General features: G+C 43.7%; 1 protein-coding gene across 1 annotated transcript; it reads right to left on the reverse strand.

Moving 5' to 3' along the window:
* Positions 1–4,350: 4,350 nt before the first annotated feature.
* Positions 4,351–14,455, reverse strand: LOC146342810 (olfactory receptor 6X1-like). The gene is made up of 2 exons (XM_084808004.1): positions 14,404–14,455; positions 4,351–5,279 (listed from the first exon to the last, which is right to left on the reverse strand). The coding sequence occupies exons 1-2, from the start codon at positions 14,453–14,455 to the stop codon at positions 4,351–4,353; spliced, it is 981 nt and encodes a 326-aa protein (XP_084664130.1).
* Positions 14,456–15,410: the final 955 nt, after the last annotated feature.

Here is a 15,410-nt window from a genome sequence, read left to right on the forward strand (position 1 = left end):
TGTGAAGACAATAAAACCTTATTTTATTTACGTAGGCTAGAATGGCGAATAAAAAAGGAACACGAATAGCCCCACCATGCTATTTGCATTCCCCTTTTTTTTCGCCGTAATAATCTACGTAAATATTTAGGTAGATTAAAAAGGCGAAAAATAAGGAATGCAAATGGCAGCCGCCGTAGCCGCCGCCATTTGCGTACGCCATTTTTTTTTTTAACCCAGACGTGATAGGCTACGTAAGTCTTTCTACGTAAGTTTTCAGTGCTGTGGCTAGTATCCAGTGCTGCCTATGTGTCAGCGGTCATTTAGTTGCACCAGCGGGACCCCTTGCCAGAGCACCAGGATTCTTAATGCAACCCCGGAAATGAGCCAAAATGTTCATTTTCAGAACAGGACAAGCCTGTGGAGCTCATTTCTATGAGCTCCACTGGCTGGTTCTGTTACATAAAGTAGCATTTGGGCTCATTCCCAACAAACTTCCTGTTGCACCACTACTCAGTTCTTCTGGTGTCTGGGCAGCATCAAATACTAGCCTATAATACTATGACCATCTTTTGGCTATGAAGTAACTCACCATCTTCAGAAAAGAAAAACAAACAATCACCTTACATGCTTTAGGAAGCCCCGTCTCTCTCTCGCTGTCTTTCGCTCTCTCTGCGGCACACACTAGGGATGTATGAACCCGACTGTCCAGTCTGGGGGGGGGGGATCTGTTATGGGGCAATCCAGGCTGCTTGGGGGCCCTGCGGAGTCCTCCAGAGCCCTGCCGTGTCTGCTAGAGTTGGCAGAGTGGCTCTCCAGCTTCCTATAAAACACTATATGCTAATGGCAGGTGCCATTAGCCTATTGTGGGGAAAATCATAGCCATAAATGGTGTATGTTATGCCATTTGCAGCCGTAAAGCACTTACTTTTATGTAAATTGCAGCTTTTAATGGCAACTTTTAGGTAAAAGTAAGTGCTTTATGGCCGCAAATGGCATACAATATGCCATTTATGGCTGCAACCTTCCTGTAATAAGCTAATGGCAGCTGCTATTAGCATATTACATTCCATAGGAAGCTGGAAAGCCACCTTGCAGGAGCTCCTCCAGACCCAGGGGTGAGTGTGGCTGGTTTGCTGTGGACTCTGGTGGTTGGATTCTTTGGAATCCCACCTCATTTGAGTTTGCGGCGGATTTCTCCAGCATCCCTAGCACACATGCGTGCACAGACAGACAGACAGATAGAAAAATATGTATATAGTGTATCAGCAATCACCCCCAACTTTTATGACTGTAAGCTGCCTTGAGTTTTTTCTTGATAGAAAGGTAGGGTACAAATCAAATAAATAAATACTCTCTCTCACTAACGTTCACTAACCCCACCACTATGAGATAGGTCTAGTTCTTATTGAGGTGATCTTGGATTTATCATCTCAGGCTTCAGTTTTGGCTTCAAGACGTGTTGGAACAATGAGAACATTCTCCTGACAAGTAGACGTGTACATGAAGTGCTTTAAAAATAATAATGCACGAGCATTCACATACGATTCAAGTTGAATATGAGCCAACAGTGTGATGTGGCTGCAAAAAAGACAAATGCTATTTTGGGCTGAATTAATAGAAGCATAGCTTCCAAATCCCAGGAAGTACTAGTTCCCCTCTACTCAGCACTAGTTAGGCCTCATCTGGAGTACTGTGCCCAGTTCTGGGCACCGCACTTGAAGAAGGATGCAGACAAACTGGAGAGGGTTCAGAGGAGGGCAACAAAGCTGATCAGGGGACTGGCAACAAAGCCCTATGAGGAGAGACTGAAAGAAATGGGCATATTTAGCCTTGAGAAGAGAAGACTAAGGGGAGATATGACAGCGCTCTTCAAATACTTGAAAGGTTAGGTTGTCACAGAGAGGAAGGCCAGGATCTCTTCTCGATCATCCCACAGTGCAGGACACGGAACCATGGGCTCAAGTTACAGGGAGCCAGGTTCTGGCTGAACAACATCAGTAAAAAATTCCTGACTGTTAGAGCAATACAACAGTGGAACCAATGACCAAGGGAGGTGGTGGGCTCTTCCACACTGGAGGTGTTCAAGACGAGGCTGGACAGCCATCTGTCAGGGATGCTCTGACTTGGATTCCTGCATTGAGCAGGGGGCTGGACTCGATGGCCTTGTAGGCCCCTTCCAACCCTATTATTCTATGATGCTATGATTCTACGATTCCCCTAACCACCCCCCACCCTGCCCACACACACATATGTAGCTTGAAAGGTTACTGCCCTGATAGAAGTTTACCCCTGTATTGAGGATTAGACCAAGACATTCACCATCTACAGTCCATAAAAGTTCATACCTTCTTAACAGTATTCACACCTGTACTGGAGATAGCATTCACTGTGAGTGGTCTAGATATCAGCTCTGTTCACTGAGACTGTGTGTAAGCTTATCCTCTCTCCCCCTCCCTCTCTTTGTGATGTCTTTCTTATATCTCAAAGACTTCCCAAGAGTCCTTTGAAGACTTCACAGGTCTCCCCATGCCAATTAAGAAAACTAGCTGACTAATGAGTAAGGTGTGTGTGTGTGTGTGTGTGTGTGTGTGTGAAAGGTATTTATTATCTATACATTTTCTTTCAGATAACATACAGAACAAAAAAGAGTTTTGAGTGGGTCGGAATCAAAGATCGCATAGAAAAATACACATTTGAATTATCAAAAGGTCAAGCATAAATTATAAACTGGGTGGTGGTGGTGGCATAATGTTACACTTTTCCTGATACTTTTCATTCCAACATTTATAAACAACTAACATCTTTCTATAACATTTTCTGATTTCCAAGATGGCTCTTTGTAAAATGTGTTAATTTTCTTGGCACAGCCAATCCCTATGTTCCTCCCAGTCATTAGATATCATGTCTGTTTTCTAATACTTGGTAAAATAGTTCCCCCTCCCCAGCTAATGAGGTAAGTGCTAATTATATGCCTACAAGTCACAGGGAGAATCCATGGTGGAACTAACACTACTTCCTATGCCCTTCCAGCTCAATGCAGCCAGGGTGGGACATCGGGAGGATGGCTTTTTCTGTGTTTATTCCTCATGCATTTTCCAGTTTTCCCTTCCACTGACATCAACAGGATGAGAATTAACGATACTGGCAATACTTGGCCCATTTGGGGGGCACATTGGGAGAATCAGAGGACTTTGGACCCTGCAATTCCAAGGCTGCCCCTGACTTGTGCCCAGCTAACCCCTTTCCCAACCACCACTGTTGGACCACCATTGACAGTGCACATCTATAGCAAAAGACCTTTCTGTGGTGTACTGGGGGCTCCTCTGGGGGCATAGGTTCTGTCCTGCCATAAGAGCTCCCCTCTGCTAGGGATAGTGCAGGCACCTGGCCGTGTCCAAGAGTCTAACGCCCCCCCATGCTCATGCCTCGGGGCTGCGCCTGCCAAGCCCATCTGTAAAGTTGTATAGGTGGGCCTTTACTGCCAACATGTGTGCAATATTAAATTTATGGAAGTTCCCGAGTTGCCAAGTTTTTTTGCAAAATGGTGACCACAGGAAGGACGGGTGCTCACAGATGGCTCAGAATAGGTGTGGGCAGCTCAGCGAGCACAGGGGGTGTGCGAATGAGTCCGGGGGCACACGAGTGGGGACAGTGGCTCAGCAGGCACAAGGGGGACCTGGGAGGGAAGGCATCCATCCATCCCTACCTTCTGCAAGAAGGGCAGCACTTACACACATTCCGAAGGCAGCTGTAGGACTTCACCCTAAAAGTCCTAATAAAATTACTTTAGGGCAGATGTGGGGAACCTATGGCCATCTACATGTTGCTGGACTCCAACTCCCATCAACCACAGGTAGCAGCACCAATGATCAGGGATGATGCTTAGTTGTGGTTCAGCACAACCACAACTAGAAGGACCATATGTTATCCGCCCCTGCTTTTGGGACTAAAAGGAAACTGGAAACCTTTAAATTTGCCAATTGTAGACAATGGATTAGATCTGGATTTAGTCATGCTTAGAATAGACCCATTGGGATAAGTGGAAGTTAACTTAGTCATGTTTCATGAGTCTAATCTATATATGGCTAAATCTGAATCCAAACCATTATCTATCAAAAAATCTTGTATTTTGCTGCACAACAATATGCATTTATTACTATGTAATAGAAATCTGCAACAGTTATCTGGTATGCTGGGATAAATGATATTTAATCAGTATCACACCCCCCCTTTTTTTAAAAGGAAGAATGAGATTAAATTTTTCAAGGAAGGAAAATGACTCATTATATTAGAAATATTCCAACAAACATCTGGGGTGTGTAAAACTACCATAAATTTTCCGTGCAGCCCAAAATATTCTGGAAAGTGTTAGAAAAGTTGCTTCCGTCTCATTATTTTCTGTATGGCTGCTTTGAAGTCTTTGTTCCGTATTGTGTAGATAAAAGGGTTTAACATGGGGATGAAGCTTGTGCGCACAAGAGACAATATTTTGTTGACTTTTGTATCACCCTGGGTTGAAGGCCTCAGGTACATGAACATATCTGCTGTATAGAAGATGATAACAACTGTGAGATGGGAGGCACATGTGAAAAATGCCTTGGATCTCCCTGTGGCAGAAGGGATCTGAATTATAGTGGCTATAATGTACAAATATGAAATCAGTGAAAGGCCAAAGGAACCCCACATGAAAGTAGCACCATAGATGAGACCTATGAGTTCCATCCAAGTGGTGTCAGCACAGGCCAATTTCAAAAGGGGGCCAATATCACAGAAGAAGTGGTCGATGACGTTGTGTCCACAGTATGGGTAAGTCCACACTACTACTGATTGAGAAAGGATGATCACAAATCCACCAACCCAAGCCAGAATGGCCAGATGGACACAGAGCTGATTGGTCATGATGGTTTTATACAGCAAAGGCTTGCAAATGGCTACATAGCGGTCAAAGGACATGGTGGAGAGAGTGATGAATTCAACAGCTCCCATTGCAAAGACAATGAAAACTTGTGCCATACAACATGCAAAGCAGATATTTTTTTGTCCTGAGAAGATATTGGTCAACATCTTTGGTACTTCTGCTGTTGTGGAACAGATCTCAGCCATGGAGAAATTGATGAGAAAGAAGTACATTGGAGTATGGAGTTTGGGTTCTATGAAAACAACTATGATTATTAAACTGTGTCCGATAAATGATAGAAGATACATCAGCAGAAGTATAGTATAAAAAGCCATCTTCAGTCCATGAAATTCAGGAAATCCCAGAAGAATAAACTCAGTGACAAGTGTGATATTGGCCACTCCCATCCTTCATTGCTTCCTGCAATAAAAGCAATTTATAGATGTGAGCAGAAAACAAAAATGGTGGGAAAACATGGGTAAATGTTGAGTGTTGGATAACTGTGTTACACATATAACAAACTTATTGATTGATTGTTTACATTTATATCTCACCTTTTTTCCTCCTTAAGGAACCCAAGGAGGCATACATAATCCTCCTCCTCTCCATTTTATCCTCACAACAACAACCCTGTGAGGCAGGGGAGGCTGAGAGTCTGTGACTGGCCCAAAGTCACCCAGTGAGCTTCCATGGCTGAGTGGGGACTAGAACCCGGATCTTCCGACTCCCAGTCCAACACTCTCTCCACAACACCACACTGGCTCAAAGAAATATATTTTGGGAACCCACCCAAAAATAAGGGTGTGTTTTCTACATGTGCGGGGGACTCCCAAGGTATGCAGAAATAATAGTTTGTAAATAAAAAAATAAAATGAAAAAATCACCTGAGAAGAGTGGTGAGCTTCTCATGTCCCAGGTGAATAGGATGTTGAAGGGCAGCCCCGATCATTTGGCAGAGCAAAGCACGTGCCTCAGGCTGCTGTTTGGATGTCACAAAGGAGCTGAGCAAGAATTTTTTTATTTATTCAATTTGTTAGTGTTTTATTTTTACTAGTAGGGAGGGGGGGATAGAGTTGGTGTGGAAGATGAGCACCTTGACTGTACAAGGGGGGGTGCTCAGGCTAAATCAATCAATCAATCAATCAATCAATCTTGGGCTGACCCTGACCCTGCCATTAAGAGAAAGAAAGAGAGAGAGAGAGAGAGAGAGAGAGAGAGGAGAAGAGAAGAGGGAATTAGCCTACTCAAGCCCCTAACAGCTTGCCATATATATCTGGAGGAGACTATTAGGTTGCCTGGGAACCTCTTCTCTATGGTGAAATTTTATCTGTATTGTGGATGTTGCTGGGGCTTATCAAAGGCTACTCGTCATGATAGCTGTATGCTACCACCAGGATCAGAGGCACCCTGCATCTGAATGTCAGCTGCTGGGAAACAGAAGAGGGCTATTGACCTCACATCTTGCTCATGGGCTTCCTATAGGCATCTGAGTGGCTACAGGGGAACAGGATTATGGCCTTTGATTAGATCCACCAGGGATCTTCTTAAAGGGGCTGTTCAAACATCACCTTCAACACAGATGTTCTGTATACAGTCCTATCATGGCACTCTACATTGCAAGCATGGAAGAGCCATGGGGCTGTGCATGCTGGCCTTGACCCCTCCACTGCTGCCCTTCCCACATTAACCAGGGAGGTCTGAAAAGGGAGTGTAGACATGTTCAGCTCGAGTTGACACAGATACAATCCCCAACGTAACTGTGTTCTGCCCAGTGCAGTGACAAATCCACTCCAGACCTTCTTGCTCAGTGCGGGATGTTCAGGATGGAGGCAGTGCACAACACGGCCCCTCCACACTTACAAGCCAGAATGGCTAAATATTGATTTGTTTAATAAATTGATAGACTGCTTAACTACCTCTACAAAGTCATGTCAAAGAGGATTAAAAGATAACAATTAAAAACCCCAAACATGCACAGGTAAACATTTAAAAACAGAAAACCCAAAACATCTCAGGTAAAAACATTTAAAATCACACACACACACACACACACACATGCTCAGTTAAAACATTTAAAAACAGAGAACTAGTTATCAACAAACTGGGCAGCACAACAAATATGCCACCCCTGGTATCTCCTGCATATCAAAGGGAAGGACATTCTACAAAGTGGGTGATATGCCAGAGAAAGCCCACTTCTGGGCTGCTACCAGATTCTCGTTCAACCACTAAGGCCCCCTCCAAGGAACCTAGTGATCCAACCTGTCAGCATCAGGGGAATGGGGCTCCAAATCTACATGATTGTTGATCTGTATGCAGTGGGAGTTACTGACATGTAATGGAGTGTATATGTATCCTTACAGGGGTTTCTGGATAATATCTCAATATCCTTTTGCCTATCAAAAGGTATTCCTTCACTTGGAAGAACATGTGACACAATATTGTGGCAGTGTCCAACTTTCATATGTAACGAACAGTTAAGGAATTTTTGAGAACTGGTGTAAACATTTTTAAAAAATACAATTCCACAATCACTATAAAAGTATTTCTGTTACTCTTGCTTATGCAGAATAAATCCTACTGTCTTCAGTGGGGCATGTATTGGGATGGACGGATCTGTTAATTTCAGTTTCTCTCAGTTTTTCATTTTACCAATCTTCAGTTCAACCCAAAATTAGAGATTTTTTTAAAAGTTGCATGAAAAATTCATAAGCATTTTTTGTGCACATTTCTCCTAATGAATGCATTTTGTATGCATTTATGCCTAATATACACATTTTTTTCAACAGGAAGGCCTGGCGTGCTATGGTCCATGGGGTCATGAAGAGTTGGACATGACTTAACGACTGAACAACAACACATTTTTTTTGCAACTGGGTTTCCTAATATAATCTATTTGAACGCTATTATAACTGACACATACATGTCTGTACACACTTTTTGATTGGAGAACTCCATCACAAAACTGGGAAAAGCACAGGTCTCATAGTGGTTTGCAAAAAAGAAAGAAAGAAAGAGAAACAAAGAAAAAAGAAAGAGAAACAAAGAAAACAAGAAGACAAGAAGACAAAAAACAAAGGGGGGAAATACTAATGCTACTTATCCCATTATAAATATAACTAGTACAGAGGTGTATAGCTCTTGTTGCTTTTCAATTGTATCTGCCCACCAAAAACACTAATATGGAGACTTTGAAAAGTGAATTAGAATGTTACTGAAGGTGAAATGAAAGGGGAAATGTCAGGGGAAAGGAACAGGAACAATTCAGATAAATATACAATTGGTTATGCCTCTGAACAAAACAAAAAGGAAGGCATACACTCAGTAAATCAGTTATCCACTAGTGAGAAGATAGATCCTCTCATCTCAGGCCTGTCTGCTGCTACACAACCATGGACTGGAACAGAACTGTCCATGAGGAATGGACTGACAATCCTCATTAGCTAAAACAGCTATCCAAACAGAGGTTGGGAGTTCGGCTTAAAGAAATGAGTTATTCTGTTACAGATCTGTTGTAAAACTTACTAAAGCTGGGGCCCTGATTTAATTCCAGTGAAGTGTCTCCCCTCTTCATTCTGGTGTCTGAGGTGGGCCAGATGTTCCACTTCATTGAATTATGTATATAGAAGCAACTGAAGATACATAAGCAGAAGAAAGGCTGAAATGCAATCTGAAGTCTGTGAAATTTGGACAATCACAGAATAATAAGCTGTGGAATAAATATCACACTTCTCCAACACCTTTCTGTCTCTAAGAAAATTCAGAAGTCAATATAGCGTCTTTTCTGAAGCAATAAGCAAATTGTATATTGGCAAAACATGCAACTTGTAAACTATCATCAATGTGTATGTGTGTCTCTGTCTCTGTTTTTATGTCTACCTGGGATAATGTTGGCAACATTTCGGGATGTTGGAGGAATCCGGTTTGGGGTAGAACTTGGCAGGTTTTCGCTGGCTTGCCCCCGCAGTCTCCAGCTCAGTCATCCACAACCTGGCCTGACTCAACTAGCATGAGCCACCTGCCAGCCCCTCGCACCTCCTGGCTAATGCACAAGAGGTTGGTGTCCAGGTGGTGGGGGCAGGATCCCCCTTGCCAGGAGAGCACAAGGTGTTGTCAGGTGGCTGGTACAGGAGTCTCACACCACCCGCCAACCCCTCATGCTGCCTTGGCAAGGGGAGAGCTAGGGGTTGATGGGTGGCGATGGGGCATTGAAAGGTGAACCAAACAAATTTCTCCCCCATCCCTAATTCCAGCCAATGTTCTTGTAAGCCAAAATCAAAACTCTTCTCATGGATTTCCTTAGAACCATCCCATTAACTCACCACTAAAACAAAAGTATTATAGGAAACTAGCAGTTCAGCAAGAATTCTTTCTTTTTTTTGGGGGGGGGGCATCTAGATTTGTATATGTAGGGGGTCTTTTTTCCAATGTAGAAGTATTCAGTTATCTGTTTCTCACACCTACAGCCCCAAATCATATGGACCAAGCATAAATTTGACGTGTCAGTGAGAGCTAAGCTAAAAGCCATTTGCTACCCTCAGTCAATAGCTGCAGCTCCCTCTTACCTTGCTGGCTGGGGAGAATATACATTCAGAAAAGACCTAGATATTATTTCCGTTCTTTAGGATTGTGTCAGCTGAGCTCATTATCCTGCTTTTGCTGTTTGACCACTTTGTTAACATGCCAAAGGTGTTCACAGCAGGGGTGCTGAAGCTCTCCCTATGCCAATTAAGAAAACCAATTAATATAGAGGATTTGGGGGTGGGGGAAAGTAAACAAATACAACAGTTCCACTCTTCAAGTAATAAAAATTGTAATTTTAATGTAACTAATGTTGGATTTAGAAGAGCCTCGTGTGGCGCAGAGTGGTAGGCGGCAGTATTGCAACCAAAACTCTCCCCACGACCTGAGTTCGATCCCAGCGGAAGCCAGGTCCCGGATAGCCGGCTCAGGTCCACTCTGCCCTCCATCCTTCCGAGGCCAGTAAAATGAGTACCCGGCTTGCTGGGGGAAAGGTAGTCACGATTGGGGAAGGCAATGGCAAACCACCCCGCTACAGTCTGCCATGAAAACGCCAGCGCAAGCGGCATCCCTCTAGGGGTCAGTAATGACCCGGTGCTTGCACAGGAGGAATCTTTCCTAATGTTGGATTTGCTGGTGAAATTGAATGTTAGTCCCTCTGTAGGTGGTCAGGAGGGGGCCACCAAGCTTCTCAACCATATGTCGGTGTGCAAAAACAGAGAGGAGGGAAGCTGTGACAGGAAGATCACTATATAGTATTATCACACTGCATTCGTACTTTCCTCATCAGGAATTTCTGGAGATAGTATTAGAGATAAGGAAGCGATTTCCTCTCTACTCAGCACTGGTTAGGCCTCATTTGGAGTACTGTGTCCAGTTCTGGGCACTGCACTTTAAGAAGGATGCAGGCAAGCTGGAGAGGGTTCAGGGAAGGGCAACAAAGATGATGAGGGGACGGAAAACAAAGCCCTATGAGGAGAGCCTGAAAGAACTGGGCATGTTTAGCCTTGAGAAGAGAAGACTGAGGGGAGATATGATAGCGCTCTTCAAGTACTTGAAAGGTTGTCACAGAGAGGAAGACCAGGATCTCTTCTTGATCATCCCAGAGTGCAGGACACGGAATAATGGGCTCAAGTGACAGGAAGCCAGATTCCGGCTGAACATCAGGAAAAATGTCCTGACTGTTAGAGCAATACAACAATGGAACCAATTACCTAGGGAGGTGGTGGGCTGTCCCACACTGGAGGCGTTCAAGACGAGGCTGGACAGCCATCTGTCAGGGATGCTCTGACTTGGATTCCTGCCTTGAGCAGGGGGTTGGACTCGATGGTCTTGTAGGCCCCTTCCAAACCTCCTATTTTATGATTCTATGATTTCCTTGCTAGCACTGGCTAGAGAACTAGGTGGCTGTTGCACTCGTATCCTGCTTATGGTTTCCTGGTTGACAGCTGGTTCGCTGGTTGGCCACTGTGCAAACTGAATGGAGCCTTGGTCTGATCCAGCATGGCTCTTCTTGTGTTCTTATATTCTTACCCCAGGCTTTCTGTAACTCTCTGATGAGTTATTGGAGATAAGGGAAGGGTTTCCTTTGCTAGGGATACCACTACCAACAAACCCCCCAAGCTTATATATGTGTATGTGTGTGTGTGTGTGTGTGTGCGCGCATGCGTGCGTGCGTGCGTGAATTAGGGACCTACAAATTGCATAAAATCCATTGTATCTATATTTGTAGACTATCAGGCACCTTTTGTTCCATCATCCACACACTGATGGAATCAGATTTGTTTTGTTTCTGAATTTGTGCCAATATGCATGTGCAAAAATGTGCAAACTCCCTCCAGGAAGCCGGAGAAGGCCATCTGAGGATGATCTTAGGGTCCAGGAAGGTTAATGAGACAATCCTTCAGATATGAATCAGTCCTATCTCACCGGAATGGTATAAGTTAACCTGTGTGCTTTAGTCTAATTGGAATTTTTGAGGAGTTCAGACTGAGCTCAAATGTATGTGATAGCAGACAAGGAGTTAATGAATTTGCTCTGATGTTTTGGGACAATCAGCTCCTTAACACTCATAAGCTCACCCATGCCTGTGAACCTACCTATGTAGAGATGGTGCAGGTCCTTGATTGCATCCAGGAATCTGGCAGAACTGCCCCTGCCCACACCCCTGAGTCCCACTAGCCAAACCCCTACCCCTGCTCACCCACTGCCCATGCTCGGCAAATCGCTGGCACTCACCCCGGCAGTCTCATCGAGCTTCTCAGTAGCCATTATTTGAGAAATAAAATGGTGATCGCAAAAATGTGCATATTTGCGTATGTGTGAACAGGTCCATGTTTGTGAATGCTCATATTTGCATATGTGAAAATGCACATTTTTGCAAATGTGCATTTTCACATATGGTGAAAATGTGTACTTTTGCAAGAATGCTCATTTTCACACATAATATTATTTTAGTAATTCTGAAAAAAAAATCCTGCATAGTAGGTTAATATTTCCTTATTGTGCAGAATGAGCAAAATAACTATGTGTGCTTCTGGTGTGTGTGTGTGTGTGTGTGTGTGCATGTGAGTGTGAGAGAGAGAGAGACAGAGAGAGAGAAAGAGAGAGTTACTTTTTGCGTTTATGGCACAGGAAGGATTCATACTTTGGATTTCACTGAACTTTATCATATAACTCGATGCAAAAAGGCTTGCCAGTTATTTAACTAATTGGGTAAGGCAATGTATATAAGGGGCTCTGAGCAATTGCTCATATTTTAAGTAGTAAATATTTCTCTTCCTAAACTCTTATTGTAACCTTGGTTTCCATCATAATATACACCCCCTGGGTGGTGGCAATGAACCTTAAAGGATGGGCCACAGAGCTTGCAGAGGAACAAATTTCATGAGAAGATATGAGCCAGCAGCAGTCCATCAAAATTGTTTTTCTTTCAATTCTTAAATCCCTGCTGTAAACCAAACAAACAAACACAACACACACACACACCCCAAAACCAAAAAAACACACTTTTTCTTTTTAGAGGTCTGGAACAACGTTGTGCTTGTTCTGGTGCCTCCTGAAGACCTTGTTGTTGTTTCGAGAGGCCTTCCTTGCATGACCAGCTGTGATTCATTAAATTCCTCCTTATTGGGATTTGTCTTTTTTAAAAAATGTTTTAACTCTCTTAACTTCCTATTTTATTATTTTACCTCGTTGTTCACTGCTCCAAAATCTTCTGATGTGGAGCGGTATATAAATATTGTAAATAAATCGATAGATAAATATTTGGGGGCTCAGTATCTTACAAGCAAGGTAAACTCTCTGATCTGAACCGCATCAAAGTGTTCTGGTGACTCATATAGATGGTGATTCCATTTGGCACATGTTCAAAGGTTAAACAAATAGTAATTGTGGTTTGCACAGTACAGAACATGGCACAGAACATGCCACAATGCTGTTTTAAATCTGGAGTGCACAATGGTAGTGAGTTGGAGCGCCTTTGTCTTGTTCATGATGGGAAATGGATCTAAACATTTTCCCTTTACTACTTATTGTTAGTAGGGATGTATGAAAGTCACTTACCTTTTTGATGGGGTGATTTGATGTGGGGGGAGGCGCTCCGCACCTCCCCCCGAAATCCTAACCCAGCCGGCTCCGCTCCGCGGAGATTCCGCAGAACCACCAGCCGGGGCCACCTGCAGCCAGACATCTGGCCTCTGGGCAGCCTGCAGCGAAAAAAAACCCACCACGTACGCAAATGGCAGCCGCTACGATGGCTGCCATTTGTATTCCCCCTTTTTCCCCTGCCATAATAGCTAACGTAAATATTTACGTAGGCTAAAACAGCGAAAAAAGGGGAACACAAATGGTGGCCGCCGTAGCCGCCGCCATTTGCATACACGGTTTGTTTGTTTTTCGCTGCAGGCTGCCCAGCGGCCAGATGTCCAGCTGCGGGTGGCCCTGGCCAGCGGCTCTGCAGAATCTCTGCAGAGCAGAGCCGGCTGGGTTAGGATTTCAGGGGGAGGTGCGGAGCGCCTCCCCCCACAACAAATCACCCCATCAAAAAGGTAAGTGACTTTCGTACATCCCTACTCAGCAGAGGGAAGATCTGTGGCAAAGCATAATAGGCAGAGTCTTGAAAACATCAGTGTGTTTGTTAAGGAGATATTTGAAGCTTCGTGAAGGAGTTGTGGCTCTCCTCTGCAGCCACCACTTAACAAACACTATCATTTTTTTTTATTTTTTTTTTAGGAAATCTTCCTTTGGAATTTAAATATGTCAGCCATTCCAATAATCAGGATTTCAGGATTTACTGTTGCATTGTGTCCCCAATCAACCTGATGAGGACATTTGTGTTGGTGTTGACTCCCTATTGCAATCTTTTAATCATCTGTCAATGAACAGGGACTACATGAGGTTCCTTCCAACTCTTTCATTATGTGATTGTGCTCCAGGGAGCAGAGGAGAGCTGAGGTCAGATTTGGAAAAAGAAAAGAAGAAACAGTATGCTTGCCACCAGGTGAGCCACTCAAGACCCAAAAGCTGAAGAACGATTTGTCTCCCATTGGTATTATCCGAATTGCTATAATTTGCTTGCCTGGACAAAGCCCCAAACGTTTCCAGAAGGCAGCATGATGCAAGCAATTAGGAAGTGTGATAGTGGTAATAAATGACCCCGCTGTGCCATGGAGCAGTGCAGTCATGGCAAGAGGTAGGCAGGGCTCTGTCATTTATGTTCCAAAATTTCCCTCTTTTCATCTAAACATCGACACGTGGTACTGGAGTGTTTGCCATCTCAGCTAGTACTCAAGATATGCCATTTAGTCAGGTTGTTCCTCTGGGCGAACACAAGGGCATCTGTGTCTAGAGAGAAATGCCACCACCAGAATGTTCTGGCTACTTGTGTTCCAGCTTCTGCTCCCTAATATGCTCTGCAAAGCTGATGCCATGCAGTGTTCTATGGATGCTCCTGTCGCTGTTCCACAGGAGTGGTATCAACCAGGTGGCCTCCTTATTGGTGGGGTTTCTTCTCAGATCACTTACTCTTTTGATAAAATATTCTTCAAGAATCATCCTTCCCAGAACCTGTTTACCATTCCAGAGTAAGGGATTATCTCCCAACCCATCCCAATCAGTTCTCATCCTTGTGCATGCCGCTGTCCCTACAATAAATATAGACATTGTTCTCCAGTAATGAGAACTCTTCCAGTTTGGAATGTGGCATGAGGGTGGGGAGAGTGACTGTGCGTTTGCATTAAATTGCACCAAATTTGCATGCCACCAAATGTGTACAACCTCTTTGCAGAACATCCATCGGAAATCATGCGGGGGGGGGGGGAGAGAGAAAGCCATTTAAAAGAAACTTTTCTCAGAGTCAGTTTTATCATTCATCCTAAAACTTACCTAAATGTGGGAAATCTGCACAAACCACATCAACTTTGAAAAATAAAGGGTATGTGTGTCTGTGCAGAGTCATGAATGGGCAATCAGATGTCATTTTTGATGATGGCTAAAGCAACAGCCAGCAGGATATAGCTATGAATTCAGGACATACACACACCCGCCCACCGACCCCTTTCTTTGCATCTGTATAATTTTTGTGCTTTAATGGTGAGAGGGGGGAGAGCTGTGCTATTGCCACTGTTATGGTGACCCCAACCCACAAGAAATGGTTTGAGAATTTTTTCCTCCCCCTGGATAAATGCAGTGAATCCCTCCCCACAGCCCCGTTTCGCTGCCCAGAGGTAAGGTGGAGAATTCTGAGAGGCCAATTGTGTGCAGCTCTTACTAGTGTACAAGGGGAAAGGTGAATTTAATACACATGGAGGCATTTAGGGTATAGATATTTATGTCCAGGTCAGACTATTTAATTTTGTAACTTCTCTCAACATTTGCTTTAAATGCATATTGTGACACTTTCAATCTGCCAAGAACATTTTGAGACATACAAAATACACATTAGTCTGAGAGGTGTAGATCACCATATAGGTCATTTCGTATAAGAATTCCCAAAGTTGAAATAATATAA

The sequence above is a fragment of the Heloderma suspectum genome, chromosome 6 (assembly GCF_057233095.1).
Source record: "Heloderma suspectum isolate Gila_16-S chromosome 6, 16-S_ref, whole genome shotgun sequence".
Lineage (NCBI taxonomy): Eukaryota > Metazoa > Chordata > Lepidosauria > Squamata > Helodermatidae > Heloderma > Heloderma suspectum.

What these genes read in the sequence shown, in the direction of transcription:
- LOC146342810 (XM_084808004.1), bottom strand. Translation starts at nt 14,455, where the DNA reads ATGATTCTTGAAGAATATTTTATCAAAAGAGTAAGTGATCTGAGAAGA. An exon ending in AAGTGATCTGAGAAGAAACC is followed by an intron (nt 5,280 to 14,403) that starts CCACCAATAAGG and finishes GAAGGATGGGAG; the next exon opens with TGGCCAATATCACACTTGTC.